Source organism: Manacus candei, unplaced genomic scaffold, assembly GCF_025592945.1.
Source record: "Manacus candei isolate 608988 ecotype Guabito, Panama unplaced genomic scaffold, ASM2559294v1 h1tg000061l, whole genome shotgun sequence".
NCBI classification, from domain to species: domain Eukaryota; kingdom Metazoa; phylum Chordata; class Aves; order Passeriformes; family Pipridae; genus Manacus; species Manacus candei.
Window position 1 is genome coordinate 6,537,432 of NW_026138109.1, and position 27,328 is coordinate 6,564,759.

A 27,328-nucleotide genomic window follows, 5' to 3' on the forward strand; every position below is an offset into this window, starting at 1 on the left:
GTTTCCAGTTTGTGACAGCATCACGACTCTGTAAGACTGTGGCTAACAAGCTCTGCTGCTAGAAGCTTTCCCCTTCATTAGTACAGGAGCTGGCACATTTCTCAAGACGCCTGCCCCACTTCTTGCTATGTTTTTATGAAGCTTGATACGAGCACACATACGTCTGTCCACCCTCCCACAGCCGAGCTCCCACAGCTTTCCCAAGAGGATTCAGAGAAGGAAAGTGACCCCACTGAAAGTAAGAAATTACCAAATGCTCTCAGGTTCTCTTCAGAGTGTGAGAGACTGGAAACCATGTTTGCTATGTACATGGCTCAAAAACTGTTTTTTTTTATCCATATCATCTTTATGTTTACAGTGGTGCCACTTTTACACTTAAAGATACCAAATAAAGTAATATTTTCCAGAAACAGCACATCAAAATTTTAAGAAAAATTAAAATCAAATACATGGTGATTTTATTTTTTTTTCCCCATTAACTTTTTCTGCCTGAAGCCAGTGGCTGCTGCAGAGGAAGCAGCTGAGCCTGGTTCTGCTGACTTGCTTTTTATCCCACTCTCTACCTCCATTCTCTTCTACCGCTTCTGTCTTACCCAGCAGCAAAGCCCCAGTACCCACACACATCCCCTGCACTGTCAATATTTGGGTCTCTTCCCATGCCCAGCCAGCAACTGGGCTGAGGGGAAGCACGCGAGCGCACGAAGCTGTAGTTAATTCTGTTCTGCGCACACAGTGACATGCCCACACACACGGCAATTAGTATATTGGTGGCTAAACAGAACAAGTAACTGTTGAATTTACACTATAGTTCCTCCCACAATGAAGTTAGTAATTTGCATCCTTCTTATCCAGCTCTAACTTACCAAAAAAAAAAAAAAAAAAAAAGGAAAAAAAAATTGTAGAAAGTGATTCTTAGTTGTGAGATCTCTGCCCACCTTGGGCTAAATTGGCTCAGATGATGTCAGGGGTCTGAGATAGAGTATTTAATGTGCCTTGTCTCCTCCAAAATGTGGAGAGAAAGAAAAAGGAGAATGACCAGAACACCACTTTTGAAGCAATGATTCGTACTTTGAAAGCAAAAACACCTAACAACATTTGTGCTGAATTTGCTAATTTTGCTTTGTAGAGCTGACAGGCTAATAAAGACAAAACAGAACAAGTAGATTTAAGCAAGAACAGACAATGAAAAGGAAGGATCAGAGGAAGCAACAATATTTTGCAGATTTAAAGCTAGGTTGAAGCCCAGAATTAAGTAATTTTATTGTATTTTGATATTAAAAAATATTTATGGTTCAAAGAGTCCAGTGAATGTCTATATGTCCATATTCTGTGAGCAGTTTCCTTTCAGTGTCATGGCTGATGCAGCTCTCAAGGAGGGCCTGTAAAGTTTCACAGTCTGGGGCAGTGGACATTTCAGACAATGACAGAGAAAAAGAAAGAAAGAAAGTGCAGAGCTGCTTGCAGAAATAATGGATGAGAGAGCAGAAGCCAATACTTTAGGACCTGTGATCATTTTAGGAGGACAGTTTTGCTCCTGAGGAGCACGGTTTGAAAAAAAAGCAGAAGCGATTTTTTTTGGAAAATGACAAAGGAAAACAAGAAAGTTTAGTCAAGTATGAGAAGGTCCAGTAAAAAGTTATAACAACATACAGAGAGAGCAGGAAAAAAAATTGTTTGGAGAAATAGTGTTGCTGAAAAAGCCGGAAGACTTGAATATGGTTCAAATGAAGTGTCATGACATGGCAGCTCTGTTGTGGCCAACCTCAGTGGGAATGGAAGGCAGAAAACTTCTTAGAACATGTTCACTTTTAAACAATGATAAGACTCATCTACTGGGGAGAAGAAAGGACAGGGGAGAAAACACCACAGGCAAAATTGGAGTGGTAAGAGAATAGAGGAAAAATCCTTAGTACCTTAGAAGTTAAGCACGACAGCACAATAATATGCCCTGAGAGCCAGTTGTTACTAAGAACAAAGAAATTAGTTTTCTGTTCTTACTGTCATGAAGCTCTTTTCTTAGGGGAACAAGTCTAATCATTTGCTGTTACCCAGTGCTACAACAGCAACTGACAAATTAATGGTGCAGTTCTAACTACAGAGAGCAGATAAAGTGATTCTGAGCATTACACCCTTAGTTACATTAATTCAGCTTTCCAACAGGTGCTTGCTGCAAGACCTCAACTCTGCGATCAAATTTAAGTCTCACATTGGTAACTGAGCAGGGAAACAAGTGGTATTTTATCAGAGTGCCAGTTTCAGTATCTGTGGTACCTGGAGAAAAAAGAAAGCAAGGAAAACTGGATGGCCCCTGCAACACAGTGAAGGGAGGCTGAGGAGCAGAGTTGCAGTGACATTTATAAATACAGTGGTCTCAGAAGGGGAAGTCTAAAATACAGCTCTGGAACAGTCACATATAACCACAGAGATAACTGAAAGATGCTGAGCTTGACAAGAGGCTCAGCAGTTGAAAGGAAAATTGGGGAATGAAATAGAAGCTTTCGTGTGACAAACCAGTGGTTAGCTGAGCAATAGCACCATTCCCAAAGGATTAACAGGAACGTGCATCATGTGGGCTCCGCATGTCCTAGTAAAATACTGATTATCTGCTTGCAGGAGGCACTGCATTTGTTTTAACTCAGTTATTCTTCTGCAGTGAGAAAGAATAAAACATGCCTCTTGCAAACTGTTCAGTGACAATGTAATCTGTTCCAGGCAATGATTTCATACCCACCATTCAAAGCCTCAGGCACAGCTGTACTCAGACCATCCAACTTCAAGGGGGTATTACCGTAAAATGAACGAGTTTTGCACCCAGGCCAAGAAAAATGGCAACATCCTGTTTGAATCCAGTAACCTGTAGTGTTCATAGTCATTAAAGACTACGATGTTCCCTGAATAACAGGTACAGACCAGCAACCTCCAAACAAGCCCAGAGCTCTCCCTTTAAAGTGGAAACTCTGTCCTGCGGTCAAATTTATCCTCCTAAATGCTGTCTGCTATTGTAAACCATGCAAATGGATGCTCAGCTTCAGCCTTTATAAAAAAAAAAAGATGCCAGGAACCCTGCAATTTCCACTGACAGTCCAAAACACAACTAAATGGGGAATTACTGTCTTGTTCTAATTGCACTGAATATGGCAAAAATAGCTTCCCTCTAATATTACTGGACTGTTTCCTGAGGAAATGAGAGTTACACAGACTTGTTATGAAAGCTTCTAAATTCCAACAACTTTTGTGAAAAAATAACAGCTAGATGGAGAAGAGAAACCCATACCAGCTGCTGTCCCTGGAAAGCCTGCAGCCAGCTGGCCCCCATGGACCAATCCATACAGACAACTCGGAATCCAACTGTGGGCAGGACACTTGCTGCCTTCTGTCCAGCCAGAATTCAAGGCAAGGGAAGAGAGCTGAGGGCACAGAGGAGAAGGCACCCGGCAAATGAAGGAAGCCACCTATAAGTCTGCTCATCATAACTAGAGGAAAGAAAGTGGGGTTTACTGCGAAAGGGAAAGGGATGTAAAGCCAAGGAAAGCAGGGTGTGTGCTCACAGAACAACACGTTTGTATTGCAGGAATGGCTGAAGCTTTCCCCATCAAGCTTCCTGCTGCCAGGCACCATATGTGCAGAGACTCTGCATCAAGCCAGCAACACTTTGAACTTGGCAGAAAAATCAACACCTTATATTTTCAAAGGTCTTCAAACTCCAGTGAAATATACAAAAATCTCTCCATAACAACACATTTCCTAAAGCTACAGATGTAAACATACGAAGAGATAATTTTCAGACAGAAACAGGACCTGGAAATCACTTGCTCAGGTAACAGAAATACACTGTGAGAACTGGTCATTAATCTAAGCAGATGTCTACAGTTACACAGGCTAGTAATGACCTAAATAGCACCTATAATGGAAACCCAAAGTGCTTTCAACCTTGTCTTTTCTAAAATACGGTTCTAAATCTGGACTCCTAAATTGGGTCAAGCCTTCCACAACATTTTTTTTTTCCTGAGAATATATGGAAAAGGAACAAAGCCATTTTTAGGAGAGGTATTTAAGTTAATATACTTTTCCATCCATCACTGTGCATAAGCATAAAAAACCCCGATTTGAAATAGGCTACTGCTGCCTTAAAAATTTAAAACTTGTTTAAGCTGCTTTTAATAAACTTCACTGAGTCTGTAGAAAGAACTCTATCACTCAGCTGTACATAGTCTGCCTTAATTCATGCCATGGATTACAATAACAATGCTATAATTATAATGACTGATGCACAGAGATTTCTGGCTCTATATCCAACCTTTGAAAAGACACTGAAATTGTGTTCATATAAAAGGCACTGTGCCTAATGAACACCAGCTACAAACAAGTCCACCAAGCCAAACAGAAAAGGAATAGCAATAGCTGACATGCATATTAGTAACTGACCTCTCTTGTTCCTGTTGAAACGTTAAACCATTTTGAACACCAAACTTTTCATATGTTTACTGCAAAGCTTTCAATAACCACCAGTACACCTTTCTCTCACTATAAGAAATTAACTTCTTTCTAAGAATGAAAGATACCCCCCTGCCAAAGCCTTTAAATTTGACAATCTCTTGATTGTCCTGACAATCTCTTATAAAAAAGCTTGGTATGTAGTGGGTATTTTTGGCTTGCATATGTTGATTTAAATTTCCATTTCATTATGGGGTAGAAAATTTTAGAATTTTCTAAAGAGTTGTAAGCTGCAAAAAGATCCATAATTTCAAAATAGAAAGATGGGCGTGTAGAAGACCAGTGCTGCACACACTTCTAAGTGACTCTCTCCTCACCCAGCAGAAGATGAGCTTTGACACCTACTCATGAAATGACACACTGAATCCAGAACTGAATGCTCTCCTGCCATCAGTCTGGACACTGTGCTCCTTCCCTGCATGTCCCCCTGGGATTCCAAGGAAATTAAGACAACACCTATACCATAGGCAAGACAGAAAGTAGCACCAACTCTAAAGCCCAACAGCATGTTATCTGCTGAATCACAGACATGGCGATGAAGTCTAAACAGCGGCACCGTTAAAACTGTGACATTTATCACGTTGTGCTATCTATCTTTAAAGAGAGTATTTGTTGAAGCTCCTAAAATTAGAAGGGAACACACTGCAAATACCATGGTAACTACTTGGCATGGTAAATCAAGGTCCTTAAGGCTCCCACACAGACTTACTGCTATTGTGACTAGAGTTATTCAAATGGCACCTAAGCATACTTACTACTTACCAAGCAGCAATGTTACCTTGGATTAAACTAAGAATAAAGTCAAGGGCTTACTAGCCCAAAATAGCACTAAGATTTTTCTGACGTTAATGAGTAGTTCAAAACTGCTTAAAAATAATTTTGTTTGTACTGTACACTGCAAAGACAGAGCTGCGCTGATATAACTCTGATTTTAAAACACAAACAAATTGCATTTTGCAGAGAGATCAACTGCCAAGCAGTTTAGGGAAGAACAGGGAAATAAAAGAAGGAAGGTAGGAGATGGTAAGAAGGAAGAGCTTACACCTTAAAGGAAATAAAGATCTTTGAGATCAAATGAAATCATCCAGAATCTTCAGAAAACGCTTGCTGGATTTCATGTCTCCATTTTGTTTTATAACACGTTCAATGACAAATTGAGGGTACTGTTTACTTATTCAATAAAAGCAGGATGGAACAATGTATTCTGAGTGTAGCTCATATCTAAAGAATTGTGTCTCCACTCTTTGCTTTCGATTCAGACATCAATACCTTGGTCATCTTAAAAGCTCCCTCAAGAAACAATGACTCCCTCAAGTTATTGTTAAATTGATTTTCCAAAACTGAAAGAAGAGACTGCTGGTGTGACAGACAACTGACAACTAATTACCTTTAAATTTGTTGCCAAACACCAGTAGCAGGTCACAACAACATGTCACAGGAAGTTTGCTTAGTCTTTTACATGAATTTTGCTCTCATATTACAAAGAATATTGTTAGCCAGGAACAATAGTCATTGACTTAAATATTTTCCTTTCTTTCTAGCATTCTCTAGAAACATCAATATAAAAGTGTTCAGAAGGCAGACAATTTGTATATACAAAAGGAAGACAGATGGGATAAATAGGTGTGCACTACATACATTGTTAAAGATGTCAACCCTCCACACGAACACACACACACAGAGCAAAAATAGAACCATCCCAGATTAGAGGTGATGTGGGAATGCATTCTGACAGAGAAGACATAGCTGTCAAAGCATAGACTGTACAAACAGGTAAAATGGGAGTGAGAGTCAAGAGCACTCACAAGTAAAACTTCTCTTCCCATACAGGGTTCAGATTCCCAAAAATTGTTTTTGTCCTCTTCTTTGTTTTACCCACTTGAACGGTTACATACGGATCGCTGGACCCAGTCTTGTCTTTGGCCTGCAGACCCTGAGCACACACCACTGAAAGGAAAAGAGAAGGGTTACCACCACCATGCAACAAGACAATGTGGCTGAACACCATGTGAAGCAGCAGCTCATAATGCCAGAGAAACAGGAATATCACTCATGAGAGCATTTCTGATGAGCCTCAGCTTATGGCGCACTACAGTGCCTGCAGTAGCAACATCTCCATGTGCTACCTGTATGTACACTGAGTAGAAGGAGACACAGGTCAGAGGAGCCCTTCCTCTCTGTTCTCCCTACCTTCACACCAACTGTCTCTAACTTCAGGCTCCCGAGTGAGACCAAGAGAACCCACGACTCCCTCACTTACCGGTGATCGTGATCTTTGCTGACCATTTTGAGGTGCCATCGAGCACACTCTGCTTCACTGTCTTCATCTGCTGCGCATGTGTCATTTTGCTCTCACAAAACACATCTCTGATCAAGTCAAAGATCTCTGGCTTGTTCCGCTCCCGGATTTTCATGCGATCCTTCATTGCCATGATGAAATTCTGGGTTCGGTCTTCAGCTCCGTGCTTTGAGCTCTTCTCCGCTGCTCCTGTGCACCAGGAAACATGCAATGCTCATCAGAAACAAACAAGCAGAAGATCGTGTTTCACTGTCTGGACAGCAGGATCAAAGCTATGAGTTACCCTCCACATCATGGCTCTTGCTATTTTACACTCATTCCCCCCAGTTTCAACATATGCACAGTGAATCGGGACCATTTGGAGTTGGGAGGGGATAGTTCCTCTGTAATCCGGGATCGGATTGCTCTCCTGACAACAGGCTGATTTAATACCCTTACAGTTGAGGAAGACTCAGAAATGAGGTTCTTACATTAGCAGCAGATATCAGCATGCCCCCTGCTCTCCTTATCTTGATTTGAAGAAATAAATCCCTGCTTGGGCAAGTGCTAAGAAGAGGACATAGGACCCCCATTACAAATAGTATCTATGAGCTTGTCTCAAAGCTGCACTTCAGCACCACTGAAGAGAAGTTCAGATGGCTCAACACTGTTGGCATTTCCTACCCACGTGTGCCACACGACTCCCTGTTCAGCACAGGGTCACTGCAAATCTCTGTCTCATTTTGCCTGGAACCACCCTGTTTGGATCAGGCATCAAGCTGCAGACACACAAAGTGCCTCTCTGGATGCCACTCTATTTTATCAATTTGTATGGAGACAATTCAGATCATCCATTTCTAGAATTACACAGGTATATTAACTATCATAAATACCTTTAAGGTAGCAAATTCAATAGTTAAAACCTTGAGCCATCATAGGTATGGGGCACTAGTACAGTATCCAGCAGCTGGAAACACAAGAGCCAGGTACAGAGTCTGTAACTGCATAGGTATTCAACTGGATCTGGAAAAAAAGAACCCACTGGACGCTTGCATACTGCTTACAAAATTTAGAAGTTTATAACATCATGAGATAAGACTACTCCCACAACTGACTGCTTCCTACTCAATTTTGACAGTCATTTTTACTGTCAAAATTTAAAGACTGACTATTGTGTCAGATGTGAGACATGCATTAATGAAAGCACTGACATGAGCTAACAGAGCAGATAACTCAGGTGTGAAATGAAAAACAGGAACACAAGATTGCACACTGCCTCTCTACCCACTGTCTGCAGCAATTTCAAGTTATGATCTTAAATCAGATTAAGTCAGAATGCTACAAAAGTCTCGTGAACACATTCAATCATAATCCTTCTCTTTAATGTACTGTGCTTTTGCTTGTTTTTCTTCTCCAGGATAGTTTAATTAAAGCAAGTTTAGTCCTAGAAAAGTTATTTTCATTCAGATGTTCACCAAAATTAAATTACCTTAAAAAATATGTATTAAAGCAGGTATAGGTGTGTGCAAAGGGAGCCACCAATCACAAAGATACATAAAACTGTTTTCTTCCAGAAGAAGTGGGCAAATATGATATCTGGAGCACCTTTAATATAAGGTATTACAGTTTTGCATATGAAACTGTTTCAGCAGGTAGAGACTAAATATGAACAAAATATATATTTACACTCACACAGGACCCCCAGCAGGACAACATAACAGGCAACCTTGTCAGCAGGTTGTTGTCAACAGGGTGCCCAGTGACTAGTGCTGCCTGAAGACACTCATGTCTAGGGCCCTCACTCAAACACCTTTCACCCTGACTCAATTCACTTCAATAAAGAAACAAAACTCTACTATAATTTCCACCATCCACACCAAAGAGAACAAAAACACAGTTTGGAAAAAACTGTGGCCGCTGAAGTGTCAGAAGTTCACTGAGGACACTGCGTAACAAGGCATGCTATTAAGGACCTGGGTGTAAAACAAGCCATAATTTTACATTACCTGAGTATTTTTTCATTTCTCTTGCTAGAGGCTTGATGTTCAGTATTTAATTTAGTACAATAAAATGTACATGCCCCACAGTTTCCTGTTGTTGGCTTAAGATGAAATGAAATCAAACACTGGAATTAATTACGCAGTCCCTGCTGTTTCTACTCACCGGTGATGAACCTAACATTTATTAAAGGAATATGAGACCAAAATTATACCAGGGGCTATACTTTGAACTTCAGATAAGAAGTGCTATTCAGTTTTAGCAGAACTAAGTCTTCTGGGGATGGAGGTAGACTCTATACTGTATATACAGAGCTACAGAAAATTACTGGGAAATCAGGAAAGGCCAAACTGAACAATTTGCCTTTCCTGGCTGGAATTCTGAAATCTGTTGTGATCCAAAGAAACCAGCTGTGCCCTGACCTTTCTGAGTTTAAGGAAATTAAGAACCTAATTCAAACATTAAGAGTTTCTGTTATGCATGAAAGGAATGCTCCATTTCTGAATAATTGTTTAAATAAATTACTAGCCAGGCAGCTTGTGAATATAAATGTTTCCCTGTCCATCAGTGAGTTGGGACAAGAACTACCATAGTTCTGGGGTAGCATGATCTGCATCACTGCCTTAATACAAACACCCCAGAAGCCTCAAATGGTGCTTTAGAATGCAAACTTGGACAAATGGAGGAATTCTAGTTAAAAACAAGCTTAACATCCCCACAACCTGCAGATACCTTGCACAGTGGATTTATCCCTCTGCAAGCCTAGCAGCAGTCCAGGGCACCCTGGGTTGCACGACATGTAAGCCATGTCACAGAGACCCCTAGAGCCCTCTCTTTAGTCACCTCCAAGGCTTGGCTCTGCCTTCAGAGGACATGCTGCTTCCCCACTCTGCCCAAATAATTTGCCCAGATATGGCAGCTCCATTATTCCTTCCCTGATCGATCTCTCCCTGAGCTACAGACACCTTATTTAACAATTCAGACTAATAAAGAACAGAGAATGTCTGTTCTGCTGTCTCAACAACACACTTTTAATTTTAACATCTGCTTCTTGGTACAAAACCAAGAGCATTTCCAAAACAACCACTGCAGGACTAATTAACTATGATGTATGTGTTTTAAACCCAAAACATGTCATTATACTGAATGGCAGAGGATGCTTTTCCTGGTGTTGGACTGGGATTGTGTTTCTTCAAGCTGCAAAGAGGGTTTTGGCCAGTGGATCAGCTTTTCAAGTCCTGTGAATAGCAACTGACAGGCATCTGAATATACAAGGAATGTGTACAGTACTATAGAAATGGTTCTGGGTTTTCTTTCTCTCTTCCTTTCTAGGACTGAAGGATGAGTGAATTTATGACTGGAAACAGAAAGCAAATATGTCTATATTGGGAATTGTATTGATACAGCTATTAGTAAACCACCAGTGCTGTTATTCTATGCTTTAACAAGAAAAAGTCAAGAAAGCAACACTGGCAGGATTGAAGGCAGCTGTTCAGTAGGCGGATAATGCTTAGAAATTATATATTCCTGAAACTTAAAATAGATATTCAAGTTTCAAATAAAGGTATCCCTTCCTCCCTCTGTGCAAATATTTTCCTACATAGAACTTTGGGAGCAAACAAATGTTCCTCAACATGGTGTCTAATCATCATTCAACCCAGAAGCCAAGATGATCATCACAGAGTGACTTAATTGGTCTCACTAACAGTCCACTCACTGACCTGGTCTCAGGACTGCAGCCTCTGAATTCACAGTGCAATACATACAAGTTTCTCACCCAAAAAGCAACAAACACACCTGCCTTCCAGTCATGAGTCAAAAGCACTAAACATGCCCAGAGGTGAACCCAGAAGTCAAAACAGTTCAAAAGCAGGGTATTTGGTAATGTAGTCCTGATGGCTTGTGTGAACTTCTCCAAGGTTTAGCTAACTACAGATTTCATGTTCAAGAGTAGTTTGAAGCTTGAGATCTCATTTCCTCACTTTCAAGACCTCCAGAGGACCAGATTCTGTTATCCCAAGACATTTTCTTTTCTCAAGTTTAACTGTAATATACTGAGGACTAGATTAGCATAACTACAAAAAACACCCAAGACACAATTATAGACACAGATTACTATGGCTTTTCAAAAGTTAGTCCTGAACTGTACAGGCCTCTTTTACTGGGACCTTGTTAGCATAATGTCCTTCCCTTCCACCCACTTCACAACTACTTCTATGCATTTGTTCCTTGGTATCCTACACATCCATCCCCAAATTTACTCTTCCTTTGATACCAACGTTGCCCAACCCACTCTGATTTAGTTAGTACTACACCAATGCTCAAGGCAAGAGATAAAATTCCTTTTCCAAAACCTTTGCATGCTATGGGGATGCTAAAGATCATCCTTCTATCCATTTTCACCCAAGCAAGAAAGGAAATTATCCATATAGCAGAGATTTCCACCACTTTCAAGAATAGCAGAAGGCTAAAAAGAGAGCACCATCCCTTGCGCAAGTATTTATGAGCTTATGGTAAAAAGGTAGGAGCCCTATCATCAGAATAATAACTTCTCAGTGCCTACAATACTGTAAACCAGGTGGCTGGTTCCAGTTTACTGCACTTCAGACATCACCAGTTCATGGAACAGCCCCGCTGAACCAGTCTGCAAATGGGTTCTGATTCAAATTGCAACAAAGCATTGCTGAATTTGAGTATTTCATCAGTGCAGCCCCATATGTTTGTTGAATGTATCAGATACTCAGTTTCTTAAAAATATGGAGAGCTAGAAAAGTACCCTCAGAAGAAATAATCAAACTTAATTCTAACAGACTTGGGGAAAGAGGTATTTTATTTCCCCCAGAAAGATATGAAGGAAAGAAGATGAATAAACAGCACATTTTGATTCTAAGGAATGAAACTCCAGGTGTCTATCAAAATTTTAAGCTATAGACAACAGAAATATATTTGTAACCAGCCAGAAAATTCATTTTACTCCAGTGTAACATTTTCTGGAAGACTTACAGAGATTGAAGTGAAGATGTATCCTGAGGCATCAAGGTATAATCAACAGAATTGTATTTGTTACCGGTCTGAAAATTCATTTTACTCCGTTGCAACATATTCTGGAAGCCTTAAATAGACCTAAGTGAAGATACATCCTCAGAATGTTTGGGGTTTTTTGCCAACAGCAACAATAAAGCTTCTGTTAGGAAAAAAATCCCTCCTGAGTTCAGTAAACAAGAAAGTTCAGTCTTGAATTTATTGGATCTCTAAACTGCTGTTTGTCCACCAGAACCGCTATTTCTCATTCCTCAAGCACAGACTATGTTCTTCAAACACATATTGAAACAAAATTAATTTATCCAGTTTCTTCTGGCTTTTTGGGTTCCAGTTAGAAGGATTTTAGCATGAACATGCCAAAGCAAAGAACAGAGTTGCCTGCAAATGTCTTTTAATAGATTTCTAGTACTGATAACAATTGTTTTCCCATTTCAGAAGCACACTCACATATGGACTCCACCATTTTCTTCATCTCCCAGCACCATCCTCTACCTTCTTTGTCTTTTAATTACACAATTACCATCTTCAGTTTGCTTTACATCTCTGTCCCAGCTATTTATACACTCTACACCCGCAGTGGGTAATCCTGCAGACCCCAGTTCACAGTTTCTCTATCTTCCTTGTTATGATACTGGACAGATTACAAATAACTCCGTAAGTAAAATTTTTGCTTGGTTGGGTTTCACTTTTCTATATGATTCACATGTTTTAAGCCCAATATATTCTCAGTTGTTTCCTCTCTGTTTCTATAACTCTGCACGATGAAGTATCTTGAGTTTACATTCAGAAAGAAAATGTGAAAACATCTGCAACCCTCTGAATAAAATAACAAGTTCTTAATGCTTTGCCAAATATGAAAAGTAGAGTAATTTCCAGTTGTTTCTTCTATTTCATGGAAAAACACAGACTTATCGCCATCATCACATCCCACAGTCCATTGCATAAGCTTATGTAATTACAACTGGAGACTAAAAATCCTTCCCCCATGGTTATTCTTCAGAGACTGTTTCAGAGACTCTCTGTTTTCAAGGCATCTGAATCACTGAAGTTGTCTTCTACTTCTACCTTTAATTTTCTTACAGCAAATTTAGCCAATGTTTGGGTTTGGGTTTTTTTTTTTTTTTGTAAACAGGAAGCCTAAACAGACCATTTTTTCCCCCCGCAGCTCATGACCCTCTTGCCTGACGTGCTGCAAGCACAAACAAGGATTAAACCAATCCACACTGCCGGCTATGAAACATCTACTGCTCAGAAAGGCTTTAGGCCATGGACATCTGTAAGGTGTAAGAGCAAGCCAGCATCATAGCAGGTGCCCCACATGCACGTCTTACACTTCTGCCATGGGCTCCACAATATCCTCTCAGAAACATTCTATCAGGACAGACCTTGTATGCCTATTTTTACTTTTTTGAAAGAGCATGATTCCTGTCCTCCTGTCCCACACTGCCAAGCCTCTCTTTTGAAAGATTAACAAATTCATACCATCCTCTCTCAAGACATTCTCATACTTTCTCCATTACCACTGAACTCCCTCCAATACCCACCCCAGACTGAAGTCTCCCTTCTTGAATATGGATAGTCACAACTCTTCTCTGCAGGAACATATTTCCTCTCAATTATTAGCTATTTCTTAAACTGGGGGGGGGAGGGGAAACAGGGGGTTTCCTATTGTTTTCAACTTTATGATCACTGCTCTGTTCAAAAGCTTTGTGCCTGTTTCCTCACCCTGCTGGTGAAAACCTAATTTTCCTCTGCTCTCCGTAGCATTTTCCCCATACTGAGATATCACAAATCCCTTGCAACATTACAAAATCCTGGGTATGCAACAGATTCTGTCAGAAAACTAATATATGGCTGGATTACATTCTCCTGGACCAAATGCAACACCACAGCTCTTTGCTTGGTCACAAAAAGGTCGCAACAAGCCAAGGTGCCAATGATGCAACAGTTCTAATGCTCTAAATTGACCTTGCAGCCCTTGAAGACAAATCCAGAAACACTAAGCAACTGAGGGACAGAGAAGTTCTGCCAGTGTCTGTCAGATGTGTCTTACAAATAAGCCATTGCAAACAGTCCTAGTCCTAACTATGACAAATTTAAGACTCTGCACATATCAAAAATACAAGTACAAACAATATCCTTTTGGAGTGTTAAGAAAAGCCGTAAGGAAAAAAAAAGTGATCTGTGATCCACTGGTATCCCCTGCTGGATCATCCAGACTGGCTTTCCCAAACAACTACAACCTGAGGCAGATACAAGATTTGACTTTTATATTCCTATAACTCCTAAATGCTCACAGGCATTTGCAATAAGTCTGTTTACATTTCAGAAACTTTCCTGATTTCTTAGATTTAGTCCATCAAGCTGCAATGACAAGAAAAGCAGGAGTGAACAGAAACAGCCCCACCTTCCTACTCAAGATTTAACACATATGGCACATATTCCATTTAGACCAAGATATTTTGCTCTCAAGCAGGAATATAAATTTGAGACCAAATTAAGAACAGTTTTACAAGCAAACAAAAATAACGGGACCAAGGCAGATGTCTAAATGAATACTTTTCTCTCTCTCTTTTTTTTTTTCTCTTTAACCGAATTTCTTTTAAAGTCCTCCCTTGTTTCTGTAAGGTGTCATTTATTCTGCAAAGTCACAAAGCTCCTTGAAGAGATGGCTTAGTTTTTTACAACACAGAAATAAAAAAACCCAACAAAACAAACAGAAATGCTAGTAGGAAGATGAAATACTGCCCATAGACCCAAACACCACCTCTGTATCTGACCCACCACTTCTGCTGACTCAGGCCCTGGTTCTCAAAGTAATTCAGCCAGGAAAACGTACTGTTAAAAAGACAAAACACTTGCCCGATCTGCCCTTTAAACAGAGAATTCAAGCTTAGTCATGGACTCTTATCCCCTAGAACTCAGTGCTGCTCTGAAGAGCTTAAAACAGTGGCACAGGCTGATGGCTGGAACAAGCAATGATGACTGGGATACCAGGGCAGGGGGGACGGAACACATGTCAGAATATTCACCCTCACACCCCCAGCCCACTGCCTCTCTTCCATGCAGGATTATGTTAGCAGACACACCACCTGACCTGATAAAAAGAGAGTAAACAAAACAAACAAACAAGAAGTCAGCCAAACCCAACAACCAGAGGTGAAAGAGTCAAGAATTAAACCTTCTTTTAAAGTACATCAAGCATAATTCTGCAAAGTTCTTCTGCATCACTGGTGTCTGTGTCCACAGGGCGATGGAGGTAGGCTCAGCCCAAGGGCACCTTTCCAGAAAATACAGTCACTTTAATAATTGCAGCTTCACTGATCCCTGAGATATCACCAGTACATTTAGGAAAGCTCTGGCAGCACTTCTGGACAGTCACACTCCACTGGCCACTACTCACTCTGTAAGCAGTCAGCGTTGAGCAAGTCTTGGCACTTCTCATGGCACTTGACTCCACATTCCCCGCAGCGCATTCCCTGCCGCGCGATACCCCACAGCAGCCCCTCACATTCGTAGCAGTACGTAGGAGTTGTGGCTGTCCACACCTCAAAGTTGTGTGGGGTTGTACAAGAGATGGGGTAAATTAAGGCTTGCAAGGTCTTCTTATAGACATGAGATTTCTGAAAGGCAAGAGTACACGTAAACCCACATCCAGGAAGGTGACTGAGCCTATTTTTGCTGGTTAATACATGAATTTTAAAGAAAAATGGATGAGGGGTGCAATAAATCTACAAGGTAGACAAATTTATCAAACGTATACAGGAGGTGTCAGAGGACACCCTTGCTCTTCCAAAAACATCTCTCCAGGCATTTAAAAATGTGGAAGAGGCTGAAAGACAAGAATTAAGGTTTGTGGACAAGGAACATCTTGCATGAATCAAGTTTCACACACAGCAGATAGCACAGGGAAAAATGGTGAGATTACTGAGTTCAACGCTCTCAGGCACATGGTGTGACTCTTGGGGTGTCCTGTGCAGGGCCAAGAGTTGGACTCGATGATCCTTCCAACTCAGCATGTTCTGTGATTTTATGGTTCTACATTTTTTGGCATTATATTGATACATTTAATGTTATTTTTTGCATGTTTAGTTTCATTATACAAACGATACAGGAAGCCTTGCATCTATATTTCTAGATTTCTGTGAAGCTGGCTCTGCAACCCAGAGAGTCAAATCCCCATAATTTGCTTACTAAAAGTTAATAGAAGCCAAGCAACCCTCCCAACTTACCAGTTCTTCATCTTTGAGAGATGTTCTAGTGGCCATTGCTGAGGTAATTCCGGCTTTCCGGGACTGAACCAGTGACTAAGGACGAAGAAAGTTTGTTATTCACTACCAATATTTAGGAATGCAATGGCACTACATGCCCAGAGATGTGAGCAAGTGGACTCTCTCATGCCAGATATCAAACTAGCAGTCTACTGCATTCAAGTTGGTTTCTTAAAATGACAGCTCACATATCAGAAGAGTCAAATGTATATTCTGAAAGGTCTTCAAACTTGTTTTTATCTCCCCCAAACCAGTCTAAATCTAGTAAATTTTTTATGTTTCTCTGGTAAGAACTGCCAAATAAACCTGGGTTCCCATCTTCACTTCTATGTTCTGGTAGCAATAATAACTCTTCTATTGCCTAAGGCCACCACAGGAGACTCACTTTTCTATATCTAACTTCATTCATATCCAAAAGGACATTATTTTTTCAGTTTTACAACACACACAAACCCCCAAAATATGACAGTAAAAAGATTACAAATAACCAGGATAAAAAAAAAGCGGAGTGGGTTGGGGGCAGAGATCTGAATGTGCTGGTGTATCACATTCATTGGCCATCACTGAACACAATGAACTGCATTTTCCCCTCAAAGAACTGCCTTTCACATCCACTCTAATGCTGTTTTGCAGCTGTGGACAGCACAGGACAGTGCCTTTGCAGGACTTCACAGTGGCATACACGGGATTTCTGCAGCAAGCCACTCTGGTTAGATGAAGGCAGAGGAGGAAATTTAAGGTAGCAGCATTTGCTTTGAAATCATCAAACTGTGTCAAAAGGCTCCATTTATGCTCTGCTTTATGCTGTTTGAAGACAGACTGAAAAAGTTCATTCTCCCAGTGATGGAGCGGGACAGAATGCTGGATACACATGCACTGCAATACTGCAGGTTCAAAAAGAAAAGAAGTGAAAGGGAAATAAGGTAAAATAATTTGGTGGGGGTTTTTTTTGGTGAGGACTTAATGGATAGTCTTTAGCTTCACTTACCATGGCCTGTGAAGAGAGAGAATGAAAGCGTTCAAGGGAAGTAACACAAGTTAATGCCATTATTGCAGAGATTTAAGATACAAGCAGTTAGTAGACACATACTAAGCTTCCCATGCATAAGCTGGCAGAGAAAATTGCATGCATCTTCTCACATGAATTACAGGATATGGAAACTTTGGTCTTTCAGCTGTTACAGCATTTCTCTCAAGTATGAAATTGCTGCGTGTATTGAATACAGCCAACAGAAAACCATTTGTCCTGCAGAAGCCTTATTTCACCATATCATACAAGCATATGAAACTTGTCCTCATTACTCGCTTGGTTCTCGTGCTTCCTCAGTGCAGAAGCCTACTGGCAATATTGCAAATAGCTTTTAAAATCCAAGCACATATGCTCGTTTATCTATCCTCTGAAGTTCCAGCCCTCTGGTGAGTCGCCAAACCTCACATGGACATTATAACTTTCCCTAAGGTATGAGATTTTTAGGAAAACACTTAAAAATAATGCAGGCCTGAAAATAATAAAATATTTTTTGTAGAATAACAAGGAAAAAGAACATGAAAAATACCTTCATTCTGTCAAATGAAACTACCTACACAACTGTAGCTCATTCTCACTGAGATTTTTTCAAGCACAACTCCTAACCCTTTAGCACAAGAATTAATTTAACAAAATGGGAAACCTTCAGCTTCTTGGAAGTGACAGAAACCATTACCATACACTGAAAAAGTAAAGCCAGCTGCGCTAATGGCTATGTGGCAGAAGAGAAACAAACAAATCTCTTACCAGATCACTGACAAGTGGAATTGGCTTTTTTTTGCGTAGATCGGGCATGCTGTCAATGCCATAGAGACCACCTGCAGGCCTGGAAATTCAGGAAGGAAAAAAAAAATTCATTAATTTAGGGTTGAGAAGGGTGAAGAGGGGGATGCTTTACTGGAGGAATAAAAATCAGCCAGGAGATTATACTTAAGAAAGTGTAAAGTTAATGCTAAAAACGATTAAGTGTTTATCTTCTTCACGCACAACAATCCAGACATTCCTGCCTGGTGTTTGTGGTTAGGAGGGAGTATGTCAAAGAGGATCAGCCCAGGGGCAGGATGCTGCTACCCATCTTCTGATTCGAGGCTAGAACATAGTTAACCCTTGAGGTCCATATAATTATTAGGAAAAACCTGACATCTGAGGATAAAGGAGATTATTTTTATTTCTATGAAAGAGACCATTTGTGGTGCTCAGCATTTCAAGCCATCCAGACCTGTACACCCAAGAGCTGCCATTTGCTGATGGAAGTGGCAATGGAGCAAAAGAGCCATTATCCCAGCAACAGTCAGAGCCTGATGAAATAAAACACTATAATCTGCTTCCCACCTGACGATGCCAGACTGGATAAGTATACCTGGAACCTGCTGTTCACTGGTAACACCACATGGATGTAATCCTGTACTTGAAGCAGATCTATTAATTCAGCTTAAAGGCCCCCAGCAAATGCATCCATCTGCAATGAATTTAGACACTGTTTTTTGCTAAGGCTGGAAACAGAGCACACACTTCCCTGCTGTGACCCCATGCAAAGAACACTCAGCCCACCAGGCAAAGCCCCTCTCACTGTCTCTCTCACCTTTCCCAGCTCCACGCTGCTCTCACACCTTGGTAGGATTAGGAATATGGTTCCTGAGGCCTTTTATTTGACTTACAGAGACTGTAAGGAACCCTCTGTCTCTCCATTCTTACTCATTTGTTTTCACCCCATACCACACTGGTTTACACCTTTTGGCATTTGTATGATAAAATGGATAGCCCTTTTAACCTGTTTGTTTTGCTGATCTGGCACACCTGACCCAGCCAAAATGCTTTAGGACACCACAATTACAGGAAAAAGGAATATGGGACAAACTGTTCTTATCGCAATAAAACCCACATATAGAGTTACCTTTCCTAACAATCTAGGAAATCAAACTGCCACTACAAATTTGCATATGCTATGAAAATTGGGAGGCTGGTAAGTGACAAGAGGCAACCCTCAGAAAGCAGGACCTACTTGTTAAATACAGCCAAAAGTAAAAAAACAAGAAAAAAAAAAAGAAATCCAGGGTGACCATAACAGCATACATAACAGCAGGCCATGCTCGAGGATAGATGAGGCTGTCACGACACAGACCAGCACAAGGCTGTGCCAGAGAGGAAAACAGTCTATTATTACAGAAATGTGAGACAGAATTGCAAAAACACAATTGACTTTTTCGATGGGGCATGAGAGGGTGACATGTCCGGGCCAGGGCTGAGCTGACAGCTGTTGCTGGCTGAACGAGCTTGGTGGGAAGGTGAGCAGTCACGTGTAACTGCGCAAACTGTGCTGGCTCCACACGCAGGATGAGTCACATTTGCACGGCAACACAGCCCCTCTGTGCTCCTGACACACCACCTGCAGTCGCTGGGAAAGGAGGCAAACTCAGACACGAGAAAGGTGGAGGTTTACAGCAGTTAACTGAATCTACTGAAATATTTGGCCAAGAATGAGAACAGTTTTCCCAACACTGGAAATCCTCACAGAGAGGCAACACCGTGTTTTTACTAGAGGCTGTCCTCGTTTCCAATAGAGAATTCAAGAAAAAACTTTTTGCCCAAGTCACACTGCCATGATCCTTTCTGACATATAGAGAAATCTCTCACCTACATCAAGAAATAAGAGATATCTGCACAGTGTTTATATTGCCAGAAATATTACTGCCAGACTTACTGGGATTAAATATGGAATTTTGTCTGCTGCCCTAACATTACAAATCCTTTCTGATATCAGTGATACTTTTTCGGTGTAAAATAGGTGTCATGGAAGACTACTCAGATAATGCCACAAATCTCAGCATTACTTAAGCCACAACACAGCTTACTGATAAGTGGAGGTCAAAGATTTGTGTCAAATCACTTAAATTATGAAAGCATATACAAAATAGAAAGGGAGAGTCTATAAGATGAAAAGATGCAACAAAATGATCACAAGTAATAATCCAGAGTCAGTGCTCCTGCTAAAAGTCAATTGCAGAGTTGCGAAATTACACTTCTTTTCTACATGATTTCCAATGTTGTTTTTTTTTCTAATTCAATTGAGAGGAAACTGTGATACTCTGACATTTCCCAGGAAAGAAAAAAACATTAAAATTGCATGTTTTATAAGTTCAAAGTGAGCCCATACAAATTATTGTGCTGGAGAAACATGTCCAGTTACAACTCGGTTCCTTGCAAATATATTTTTGCTTGATTGAGGTTTATGAGAGAACCAGTGGTAGGCCAGGATGACAAACATATTTGAAAGGTGCTTGCGCTTGTCACTGAAGGAACAGTTTCTTAGAACACAGACAGATACGCACTCAGATGACATGCTTTTAGCTTGTTAATATACATAAACAAACAAATAAATAAATGAATAGCAACAATTCTTAATTTTCAAAAGTGTTGTGCTTTCAGCTATCTAAGTCTCTTTATTCAAGCACAATTGCTACCTTGCTTAATAAAATTAGTGTCTGCACAGACAGAGGAACTGACAGTGCTTCAAATATGTAGTTTTATATGTAGTAGGGTAACTCTCCTCTGCAGTGACTGTAATATTTATAGCATTATTATGAAGAGCTCTATTGAGGAGTGAATAGCATTTCTGTATGAGAAGAAGATATGCACCAATAAATAAATTATATAGATATGAGATATTACACCCAGAGACTGATCCATAATACCAATTGTGCCTTTTTTTGAAGTGATCTCTCCAAACCCAGTGATTACAGACAGGGAGCTACTGTTGCATTATTCTAAAAGTGAAAGTACCCTGAAGAGTGTATTCATCTTTTAATACAAGTTTTATCACACAGAAGCTTCCGTTAAATCTTGAAAATTTAAGCAAGCAAAGGTGGTTTGCAACGATAGAAGATGACTACTTCCTTCAAAGGACACCACTACTCTAATCTTCATATTGAAAGAACAAACAAAAATGCTTAAATATACTTTGAGGCTAATAAGCCACAACGCGGCTAAGGGTGGAATTAAAAGGTTTACCACCCACAACCACCTTCTCCAGAAATCCCTTGCATGGGGAATACAGTGAATATGACAAACTTTTGTCAAAACCAAATTAGCCAGACTGTTTTGTTACATCTTGCATAGAAAGGAAAAAATTACAGACCAGAGCAAACACTGGCTTGAATAGACAAAACACATTTTTGAGTATTTCAGGACTGTAGGTGTATTCATCTTTCAGGCTGGGGAGTCATTTTGTGTGCACGAACCAATAAACTGAGTACACTGTGTCCATGTTAAAGTGGGAGAAGGTGCTGCTTATAGGTACTATAAATCACTGTCTTCTGCTCCAGCAAATTGCCAGTTCTCCAGCAGTGTGCTCACCCAAGTCCTGGGCTCCTTGGGAAAGCACAGGGTTGCTAGGCAGCTCCAGGCATCTGCAGGTGACGCTTTGTGGGAATACCAACACTGAAGAACAATAACTCCAAAAGCAGGAAGCCGTATAATGAAGCCTCTAATTTATCTTCACGTTTTATTAGGGAAGCTTCCTTCAGTAGTACCAGAATTAACTTAAGTGTGTAGCAAGACAACGTCTTGCTGAGATTTCAGGGCAAATCTGCTGCTACTGACTGTCAGCTCCTAATGAGTGCCCCACCACCAAACTGAATCACCCTTGTCATGTACCAGGCACATAACTGATCAGCCTGTAAAACGTGTCATTGTCTTTTTTTTTTTTCCCCAGAGGATTCTAGGGAAGCTACCATGCTGGCACCTATTATGCAGAGTGTCATGCTGAAATTACAATCAGGATCTGTCTGCTTCATTTGCTGACATTGTGGAGAGAATCCACGACCCCTCACTCTCATCTGTACAAATCAGGCATGATAACCACTGCTTTAAAAAAAATACGAATTGCAATGATTTCTAGAGTTAATGCAGTTTTCACTACTATAATGACCATAGAAAACATTGCAAAGACAGAACACTTACCCAAACCTACCTTTTCCTTCTAAGAGCAAAAGACACAGCAGTCTTTAAGAGCTACTCTTTCAACCTCCTGGTGCACAAGTGACTGATTTAGGAAAAAGAATTTCATCCAGACCACTCTGAGGTGCTCAGTAACAATTATTTAATACTACTGCCATAAGCACCTGCCACCAATACATTACAGATTATACATTGCAAGTATAACCTCGATTTTAACCACAGTTCTCAAAGAGCAGCACAGCCACCTCCAGCTCCTTAAGAGCAGACTGAAATACAGCAGCAGCCTAGCTCTAAGTGAGGTTTGGCCACTTAATTACTTCATTTAAAACACTAGAAATGCTGTTTTAACTTACAGTGAACTGCAGACCTCAATGTAATTATAAATAAAGGGAAATAAGGTCTCAAACCACTACTTACCCTCCTTTGAGCCAGGGTGGTTTTGATGGATCAGACACATCTTGGCCCTTAAAGAGAGGAAGGGAAAAGAGCAACATGAAATTAGTTTCCAAAAACACCAGAAAATACCAGAAAAAAGTATTTGGATTGTATTCTGAGGAAAGGGTAACGGACGTCACTGCATGCTGGCAAATGCATACATGAACTCATTAAAGCACCTCCAGTGACCAAGATGCCAGGATAAGTCATACAGACACAGACAGGCTATGCAATTTCATTGAACGCCTAGGACTGGAACCTGAAGAGCCTGTTCAGTGCACCTCCTCATTCAAAAGGCATTCTCGAAGACCAACTTTTTGGTTTTTTCCAACCCAAACCAACATGAGTTATTGGAGAGCTCCTATTACTACGGGTCACCACTCAATCAGAATGTGGTCATAATGAAGATGTTATAAATTAAAAGCACTTGTATGAAATGCACAAATGACAGACCAGACCAACATGAACCTTGGTACAAACACTTGTGAGTTTTGCTCATCCTCGAATGTGAAGACTCTTTAGTCCCCTAAGCAGAGAGGTCCCATTGCAGCTCCACCCATTCATATCAAAGTATTTAATTTCTAACAGGTGTGAAACAAGAGCCAGTACTTGCAACATGACTGCAGGTGAACTGGGATCTCACAGTCTGATGGAAAACACCACAGACTGCCAATACGAAGATTCATATTTATGAATTCAAATCATGTTCTCGTGCTCATATCAGGATCGTACTTATAGAGTGATATTCTGTTTCTTTGAATATCTTCAGTGGACTCATTAAAAGTGGTAAGTACTTAAACACCTGCAATGTACCTGGAGGAAAAAAAAGGTTCTGAATAAGGAGAAAATGGTTACCTGAAAATGAAAACCTCTTTGTTCCAGCTAGAGGTCATACATTCTCTTGCCCTCCCTGAAAGAAATGCTGGTTTCAAACAGGACTAAGACACACTGCTAATAGCTAACACTCCAAACTCAGATAATGACGTCTGCCAAGAGCATAAGGAGGCTACAACTTGACACAGTGGAAAACAAAAGTATTTCCAGCCATAGGACTCACAATCTGAGAATCAACAAAGTAAAGGAGTACGAGTCAGGAAAAAAGATCCAATTTTATGAAGGATAAAAGCGATTTCTTTTGGGGATGTGTTCTCTTTTTTGTTTTTTTTTGTCCTGTGCTTTGGGTAAGCTGTGCATCTTCAGATTGTTCACAGGTGACAGACAAGGTCTCCCAAGAAGAGCAGAAGTAACCAAGGACAATAAGTTTCTATCTGAGGTCTCAGCTTGAACAGAAGCATAAGGCCAAACTTTGTATCTGTGAGTCCAACAACTCCAGGGACAGGCAGATTTAAAGACTACATAATTTTTATTATTTTATGTTTAAACAGACTGAACAAGATGACATTATCCATAATGGAATGGACACTCCATTGTATAAACAATGGAACAGACATTTCTACATGATCAGACAGGCCTGCAGAGCAGGCCTAGACCCACAGTCCAGCACAGTGCATGTTTCCCCACAACCAGAGCGACACATCAGGCCCCAGGGTCCCGAGGGACAGATTGTGCTCTACATGTCGCTGCTCCAAGCTGTGCTTCCAAAACCCCTCAGCCTGAAACCTGCATTTCCTCTGGAGGGATCTAAACCAACTGCTGGTCAAGAGAGAAGATTCCATGAAGCAAATGCAACCACATCCTTCTGAGCACACAGGGGAAGACAACTCTACCTTTGCTTTTGAACACTTGGAAGAGCTGTGGCTAGGAAGCAATACTAAATGGGACAAAGGTTTTATAATGGACTGAGTTTGACGTCAGATGGTTCAGCCGAGATGAATGACAGAGAATGACAAACAAAGGTGGCAACGCTTATTGGCAAAAGGAATTAGTTTAACAAACAAGTTTTCAATCACTTTACCTGAGAAACTCTAAATAAAAGGAGTGATATTTGAGACATTAAAAGACCACAAAACAGCTTATTCACTGCAGCCTGTAGACCAGGGGAAAAAAGATCCAGGGAAAGCTGTTAACTTGCTGAGCAATAACCATTTCTTACAGCCAATCATGAGTCAACAGATAACACCCAGGAATATGGATGCAGGGAGGGCAGAAAGTGCAATTAGGAAACAAACCTCCATCGTTTCCCAGATTTGAAACATGCCAAGTAAAAAGTGCCAAGAGTTCCAGATAAATTATACTTTTGCTCATGTATTTTAATTACTTTTACCAAGCCTTTTAGTCATGCAAATAACAAGAAAACAAGAGAAAGAGCATCTCTTGGGTCAAGATTCAAAGTCATCTGGATACAACAGCACAAAACAAAAGAGCTTCCAGTGAGTGACAATATTGATGCAGGGCCAAGGCAGGTGATGGATGTGTAGAGGAACAGGAGTTATCACCTACTGAAAGCAATGTAAAGAGGTAATTCGCTCCAGGCAGCCTTCTCCCTGAGAAAATGCCAAGAAATCAGCCCCTGACATCCATCAAACAGGGACTGATGCCTTGAGACTGTAGAAGAGGTAATGCAGTATCCACAGTTAAGGTGTGTGTGGGGAGGAAGGACGCGTGATCCAGATTAATGTAGGATCATTATTGGCTTCAACAGCTTGAAAGGCTTCTGAGCAAACATGAAGAAAAGAATTAACATGAAGGCAAGTGAAAAACAGAAAAAAATGTAACAGAGGTGCACCAATTTTGAAAACATTTTGGTTTTGTTTCACAAAGCAACTATTTTTTCTTTATACTGTAAAATGAATGATAAACTGAATTTTCATTTCAATAAAAAACTTTTTATGCAATGCCATGTGACATTAATAAGGCCGGATAAGCTGAGGAGGAGGAAGGAGCTTTAAGGTGGATAAACAACTAACTGTAACTGAGCCAGCCATGGACAACGCAATAAGGAAGCTAGTGGGAGTAAGCAGGATCTGCTGATAAAATCTGGAAATGACAAACACAGGGGAATTATTGATACTGAACACATATGTCCAGTGGAAAGAACTGATGGCAGTAAAGACTGCAACAATGGAGGATTAAGCATGGAACAAACAGCAAGTCCCAAAGCCTGCTGTGAACTTGACTGCATACAGGGTGATCCTCAGTGGAGAAAAGCACGTGACAATGGACTTGAGTCCTAGTCATCACACTGACCAAAAGCCTCTATGATATGGCCATGTAAGCAGAGAACACCATCCACAGAGTATGTTCAGTGAAATGTCTCCACAGAACTAAAAGCATAAATACCTTTGTACTGTGCTGGAAAGACTCCTTTAGCGAAGGCATATGAAACCTTTTTAGTCTATATCAAAATAAAAAAGAATTCACAAAGAAAAATGGCAAAAGCAGTTTGAGGATGTAAATACAATACTATTGAAGGAGAACAAAACATCTTGCTTACTCTAGCAAAAAGAACCTTTTCCTGTGTTTGTTCAACAGGCAGGAGAATGGGAGCAGAACTGCAGCTAATCATAAACAGAGGATGAAAATTCAAAGGTGCCTCACCATGACAGTTCTGTAGCAGCCTTTCAAAAGGAGAAGCAGACACCAAACCTAACGAGTTCTAAAGAAGAAAATTAGGAGGTTTATATAAGATGTAATGGCACAATATCACAGTGGCAGAGCACTGGCAGTCACCAAGAAGTCCTCTGCAGCCTCTTCTTGCACTGACACACGCAGTCAAAGAACCAGAGGCTTCATTAGCTACAAGTGCTGGCTCAAGGATCCAGACACCTCCATTAGTGTCAGTTAAACAAAGTAATCCATAGTTTGCACCATAGTTTGTGGGTAGGAACTTTTCATATATTCCCTTCCATTTAAAGAAGGCAAATGGCAATGCTGATTAGAAGGATTTGCTGCAGAGGAGGAGTTTCCCATCCTCCAAAGGCAGCACTAGGACCAGGGAACAGCAGGGCTCCAGCAGCTGCTCTAGGACTTGCACAGCTATGGATCTGCTCGGGTTCAGCCCACAGCAGCAGCCTGACTCACTCACAGCCTGGGCAAGCAGCGGAAGCAACAAGCAGGTGAGAAGAACACTGTAACAACTGCAAGAGCTTTTAGCACTGTCCTTCCCAAAGCAAACGGGAGAGGCAAAGGGAAAATAGACACATTTAACACCCAGTCATCCACATGCTGCATGTCACAGAAAGTGTTTTGCTGGCTTATGCATCTTCTCTGCACATCTCTGTCACTTGATCTTTCCTTGAAAGCAGCCAGACCAGTCTGAATCTGAAAATATTTTCTTTTTTTTAAACCTCCAGTAAGCACGTGAAGGAGCACTGAAATGCTGGAGAAGCAAACATGTAAACAAAACAGCCCATCACATCTTTATTTGATTTTTTTTATTATTATTTCCGATGCTGCTGGATGACATTTTTACACCTACTGTCCAGCAAATACCTTCAGCTGGGGAAGTGCTTGTCACCCCTAGCACCACAGCATATTCACTCACAGTAAAGCATGCTGCAATCAGTTGCTGAAAGGTCTTCTCCAAGCAAGTAAAGTTTCTTATCTACCAAAAATCAGTTAGCAAAACAATGCCAGTGACAGAGCAGCATAAATTTAAGGCCCTGGATTAAACAAGGTAACAGACATGATCATCTAAAGCACAGTATTCAGTCATAGGGAAGGTAATGTTTGGTGAAGCCTAAATATGAAACTAATAGGAGTTTTGTTTTCTTAAGAAAAGCACCAACTAGGCTTACAAGTAATCTGAGAAGTTATTTAACAAAGCTGCAATTTTTAAATTTGCAAATTCTCTCATACACAAGATGATACTTTAATAGCTAGAACAATTACGTACTCCTGTGGAGACAAGAATCCATAAAATGGACG

General features: G+C 40.6%; 1 protein-coding gene across 6 annotated transcripts in view; it reads right to left on the minus strand.

The window, feature by feature from the left end:
- UNC13B (unc-13 homolog B) overlaps window positions 1-27,328 on the minus strand; it is a 208,235-nt gene that overhangs the window by 64,381 nt on the left and 116,526 nt on the right. For all 6 annotated transcript variants that reach the window (XM_051804592.1, XM_051804591.1, XM_051804586.1 and 3 more), the window contains 6 exons: window positions 22,484-22,530; window positions 17,858-17,936; window positions 16,045-16,119; window positions 15,216-15,435; window positions 6,755-6,982; window positions 6,300-6,441 (listed from right to left, as the gene is read on the minus strand). In XM_051804592.1, coding sequence (XP_051660552.1) covers window positions 6,300-6,441; window positions 6,755-6,982; window positions 15,216-15,435; window positions 16,045-16,119; window positions 17,858-17,936; window positions 22,484-22,530 — 791 coding nt within the window. The remainder of the gene's footprint in view (window positions 1-6,299; window positions 6,442-6,754; window positions 6,983-15,215; window positions 15,436-16,044; window positions 16,120-17,857; window positions 17,937-22,483; window positions 22,531-27,328) is intronic.